Source organism: Pelmatolapia mariae, linkage group LG12 (genome assembly GCF_036321145.2).
Source record: "Pelmatolapia mariae isolate MD_Pm_ZW linkage group LG12, Pm_UMD_F_2, whole genome shotgun sequence".
Classification (NCBI taxonomy): Eukaryota; Metazoa; Chordata; class Actinopteri; order Cichliformes; family Cichlidae; genus Pelmatolapia; species Pelmatolapia mariae.
The window spans coordinates 816,445-822,255 of record NC_086237.1 but is presented as its reverse complement, the minus strand read 5'-3'; the positions used below and the strand labels follow the sequence as shown (position 1 = coordinate 822,255).

General features: G+C 38.7%; 1 protein-coding gene across 1 annotated transcript; it reads right to left on the bottom strand.

Moving 5' to 3' along the window:
- Positions 1–377: 377 nt before the first annotated feature.
- LOC134638530 (C-X-C motif chemokine 13-like) lies at positions 378–2,070 on the bottom strand. The gene is made up of 4 exons (XM_063489232.1): positions 1,974–2,070; positions 1,233–1,350; positions 637–717; positions 378–467 (listed from the first exon to the last, which is right to left on the bottom strand). The coding sequence occupies exons 1-4, from the start codon at positions 2,035–2,037 to the stop codon at positions 413–415; spliced, it is 318 nt and encodes a 105-aa protein (XP_063345302.1). The 5' UTR covers positions 2,038–2,070; the 3' UTR covers positions 378–412.
- Positions 2,071–5,811: the final 3,741 nt, after the last annotated feature.

The following is a 5,811-nucleotide window of genomic DNA, read 5'->3' as shown; positions in this document are numbered from 1 at the left end:
AAACTACATAAATTAAGTGGGGTTTGTCAAAATTCAGGGATACAACACACAATGAAGTCATAGCAGTGGGTATTAGAGAAATCAGTGTTTTAATTAAACAGTACTGATACACATGTGTAATGCAACACTAACAGATACAAACTATTAAAAAAGTGAAAGGTGTGCAACAATACTGCAGTTCTTGTTTCTTCTTCAGTACATTCTTACAATGGTAAGGTGGCGCAGTTTAATAGTATTCTATCAGAATTTCAAGCATAGAAAAATCACATTTAGATTATGTGATTTTCTAAGAATTATACCTTTGTCATCAAAGGATAACACTCGAGAAAATGAAACTGTATTCGGGCTGAATACAACAGGCTTGCTACAGGTAATTCAGATTGATGAAGGGAGGAATCGATCTGCCGTGTGATCAGAAGCTAGGTGTTGAAGCAGTCCGTGGCTCAGTGGTTAAGACGGCGTTCTTCCTGTAATTAAAAAATAAAAACGATGGTGTTAATAATCAGAATAACTCTAAATAATACAATAACTCAGTTAACAGGATTTTTTCAGCAAGTTAGCTAAACGTTAAAAATGCCGGTTCTATTCGCATGTATTCTAAAAGTGATAAGTGTATGACTGATAGAAAATTCTCACTTTTGCAGAGTGTTGAGAAGGCCTGGAAACCACTTGGCCTTTGGACTGACACAAATCTTAGCACCAGACCTCACAGTGATCCTGTTGAGAAAGCAGAAGATTCAAAACATTACTTAAAAATGGAGAAATTATCACGCCGCGCAAACTTGATTGAAACTGAAGCAGAAACAAAACTAAGACATGAAGTAAAAGTTTCATTTTTGCTCTTAGTTTACAGTTCTGTGTGTCAGCAGGTAACTTCAAACTTGCATCATCATCGGACCAGTGCAAGTTATAATACAATAATGTCAAAATGTAAAAGGGCTTTATTGACATTTACAGAACAGTGAAAAAGTTTAAAATTACAGTATAAAAGCTTAAAATGAAAAACTCTTAAAGATATGAAGATAAAATACTCAAGAAATAAAGTATATTTCTCAACAAAAAGGCAAATATTTCAAATGTATGCATTTTTGTAAGTTTCCGCTACATTTCTATAGAAAGTTCTATTTTATTGTGCTCTGCAATCTTTAAAGACACTTTCAATATAAACTGTGACGCATTACAGTAGAGAGTAAAAAGCACCATTAAAAAACGTGACCTTTGCAAATACTCACAAGATTTCAGTTCGGGGGCAGTGTCCTGAAACAGGAGTCACCTCAATCTTCTTGACCATCTTAGCAAAAACAGGTCTCATGGTCGTCTTTCTACAGCGGCAGGTATTTATGGTAAAACCTGAAAAGAAGCATTTATATTATTTTAGGAGGAAAGAGTTTGTGAAAACAGTAAGAAATAGTAAGAAACAGTAAGAAGCCAGCAGATGGACTTCATCTATCTGTTGCTCAAACCGCAGTTTTCAAGGTCGGGTAATAACCTTCAAACACTCAAAACAATATTTACTTTCAACTACAGTAAAAAGTTTATGATTTTAGGATTTTTTTTGTTCTAATTGTAGTTTCTTTCTTACTTTTACTGTTTTAACTCACTTTATTTCTACTTTTCATTGTTTTTTTTATCAGTGATGTAAAAATATAAATGCCTGCAATATCTCAATATAAGCCCCTCACCAGGCGTCTGTGGCACTTTTATTTAACTGTGTCATTTGCTGAGTGCTGTAGACTGTAGTATTTTACTCTTTATCATGCCGCTGTAACATAAATATTTCCCTTGTAGGATCAATAAATTATCGATCTGTCTATATGTCTATCTATCTAATGTATTTTTAAACAGTATAACTAAAGTATGACATCAGATGAACCAAGACAAGATAAAATACATTTAAAGACGATAAATATGAATAAAATAATGACCTCAAAATCAAATGGTTATTTTGCCTTATAGCAGTAATGTTTTCTTACCATGCAGAGATGCGATGCAACAGCAGAAAGTCAGAGCGACCAGCAGGAGCAGTGGCTTGTTCATCTTCGTGATGGTTGTTTTGACCTTTGAGTACCAGTGAGGATGCAAGAGAGAAAGTCTGAGTGAACGAAGTCGAGTGTGGGTTTATAAAGCTGAGAAAGAGGAAGTAAGTTAGGAAACTTTTCTGTAGTTTTCTGCTCACTGTGCTAAATTTATCAAACACCCCCATTTCGTCATCTCTCACATATTGTCACTATGTCATAAAAGCAGAATTATAAAATAAAATAATAAATATAATTGCATATTATTATATAATAAAAACGTAGAATTGTATATTATATCATTATAAATGTTATATATGATTACAAATCATTTAAATACTGAGTACATTTAATAGGGGATTTCTTTGATTACTGGATGCTAGCTCCAAATCTAAGGCTGTAAAGATGCTGAGATACACTCAAACACTTCAACAGTTACACCTTGCTAGTATAAATACATAAATAAAGTAATATATTTATTTAATATATTATTTGGCAGAGCAGCACTTCCGTAATTGAGGGCTGTTAACCTTTTCCGTTTCTGCTTTATTGACTGGGTGAATTTTTTTACTCAGCCTCTTAAATTAGACTGCTTCTCATACCTGAACATGAGATGGACAACCCAGAATTACACCGATAAAAATGATTTACGCGCAGTAAACATTTGCATCTTCTGGAATCAGACTGGGAACCCCTGATCAATCACAAAATGCTTTTGTGGATCATACCCACATAGCAGACAGGTCTAGCCCGGATCTGGCATCAAGCTGGCACTTCTGACTGAATGGTGTCATGGCAGGGTGTATGTCAACCAGATGTGGGCCAGGTCTAGCAATGATGACACTATTTTTGTTCTCCTATTTAGTTAGAATAAACAAATGCCATGTTGCAATACTATACTATACAATACTATACTATACAATATATACTATGGTAGACAACGTTTCAAATGCAGGTTTGACAGGTTTGTGAGTGTACACTTTATCCAAAATCTAGTGAGGGTTTACTCATGTTTGCCACTGTGTGTCTTTAGCTCAGGAGGTGGAGCAGGTCACCTACTGATCAGAAGGTTAGTGGTTCAATCCCTGGCTCCTCCAGTCTGTATGTTGTGAGTGTGTATGAATGTAGTGAGAAAGCAGTCAGTTTAGAGAAAGTGTGTGTTTGGGTGAATGTGGCATGTTATATATAGTAATCTGGGAGAGTAGAAAAGCGCTATGTAAAAATCAGTCCATTCACTGTCTGAACAGAGTTACGTCATGTTACTTTTGCACTATTATGTTCCTGCACATGTTGTTATTACATGGCTTGATTAAGGTACACATTAGGCTGACATCTGGGGCCAGAGGTGAAACTGTTCTGGGCCAGCACAGGGCCAACAGTGTGTCTGCAACTGGCCCGTGAGTGCAAACAACTTACACATGGCCCACATACCGCAAAGAATGACGGCCCTTTGGTGGCCCAGATCAGGTAGAGGCCAGAGGTAATCCACACATGAGCACAGGACCACCAGTGTGTCTGCAACTGGCCTTGTGCTGTCCCATGTGTGGGCCACCTCTGGCAAACCAGATTTGGGCCACCATTCTTTGTGGTATGTGGGCCATGTGTAAGCACATTGTGTGGGCAAGATCCGGCTCATACCAATTTTGCTAGATGGGTAAGAGGACCCTAAAAATGTTTTTGTTTTTTTTTTTAACTCTGCCCAGCATGCCGCATTCACTGAAAATAAGCTCTTGTCTCAAATGACGATGAATTCAACATTTAACACTTCTGTTGCATTAGGTGGAGGTGCAGGTAAATTACTAAATGAGATAGAATAACATCAACACCACTCAATCACTATGATAAAGCCAGTGTTTATGCTGTGGTTTAGTTTAGATCTGGTGTAATTAATCCTACATCATTTTTTTGTTTTATGGTTACTGCTTTTTTACACTTACAATTAAATTTAAATATGATTATCAAGTGAAAATATCAAGAAAAAAAGGGAATTAAAGTGACCCAAAGCCAGAGTTTGATTTTTGGGCTGTGGTTTTGGCCTCTGCACGTACTTTCCCCCTTCATAAAACTCTGTGGGGTGTCTTTATGAAAACGTATCAAATATTTATCCACCTGGATACTGGAGTTGTATGTGGACAGTGTACGGGGGTATAGAATATGTATGGGGAGTGTGAGTTTGTGTACTACGTTCATTTCTATGGGTCTCCATGTTGGGGAAGTGCTGAGTATTTGTATATGTGTACATGTGTCTGTGTGTGCCTGTTTGTCTTTGTCTATGTGTCAGGTCGGGTCTTAGACTCCACTTCTCTCTGAACATCTCAGGCCCCCCGAGTGTGGGCGTCTATCTCCCCCCAGCACACTCCCTGGCTGATGCACCCACCTGCCGGTGCTTTGGTGATTCTCTGTGTCCAGGGCTGGGTGTTTGGATGATTACTGGCTCACTCCCATTGGCTGCTTGGTGGGACCTGGCCCCCATGGCTCTGTCGGGGCCCTTAGGGGGGTGGAGGCCCTCAGGTCTCTGGGCCAGGGCTCTCCTCAGCTCTTTTCTAGGTGGGTGGCTCGATTGCCCCTGCGGTGGTCCTCCTGTTGTGCTCTGGGGGGGCCTGGATCTCCTCCGTGCCTGCTTCGTGTCCTGGGGTCAGTGTTGTGGAGTAACGGAATACATGTACTGGAGTTACGTATTTAAAATACAAAAAATGAGTAACTGTATAACGCCTAAATAGATGATAATTAGAATACAGTTACTTTGTTGAAGTAAATGGATTGCACAGTGGTCTTTTCCTGTTTCATATGTTAGGCTATCCCCTCTCTAATTTTGGTAATTCCACACATTGCCGGACACCCAAACAAAACACGCAATAAGAGGTTCTAATGTAAGTGTCCTGTTAGTGTTGACGGTTTCAGTTACGTAGTGGAGCCGAAGCCAGCACAACCGAGCCAGCAGTGCATGGGCAGGAATGCATTTCTTACTTGGAAATTCTGACAGCACTTCACATCTGACCGCGCAATGCAACCTCTGTTTGCCAGCAACCAAGCTGCTCTCAGTGTCAAAAGACTCCACCTCCAACCTAAAGAAACATCTGGAAGTAAGTTCTTTTTTAAAAACTAACATTAGCCTACTGCAAGTACCTTGTTTTAGTTGTGGTAGCTACCTGGGTTACGTGCCACTTCAGTATCTTCTATGTATTATTGCTGTGTGATTAATTTATATTAATGAAGGCTGCATTACAACCTGCTAGCTCTAAATAATCATGTGCAGTTCTGAAAGCAGACAGAAAAAAACATATTACTGACAGAGAAATAGTTTTCTATACGAGATCACTGCAAAAAGTGCAGCCTTGCCTAATGTCTACCCTACTGTTACTCATTTTATATTACGATTTACAAATCTAGTTGGTATTACTTTCAGAACTGCACATGATTATTTGCGGCTAGCGGGTTGTTAACGCTATCCACCAAGTTTAACAATTGTGGTCTATGAACTAACCTTAGCTAGCACCAGCTAACAATTTTAGCTGGTGACTAACCTTCAGTAATAGTAATAAATCACACAGAAATAGTACATTCATGTAGTTGTAAAAAGCATGACAATATAAAAAGTAATCCAAAGTATTCAGAATACGTTACTCACATTGAGTATGTTACAAACTACATTTTGGGCCATGTATTCTGTAATTTGTAGTGGAATACATTTTAAAAGTAACCTTCCGAACACTGTCTGGCGGGCAGGGCTGTGGCTCCCCATACCTACCTACCTACTATTAGACAGTTACATGGAAAAAGCTTGTGAATACAAGCA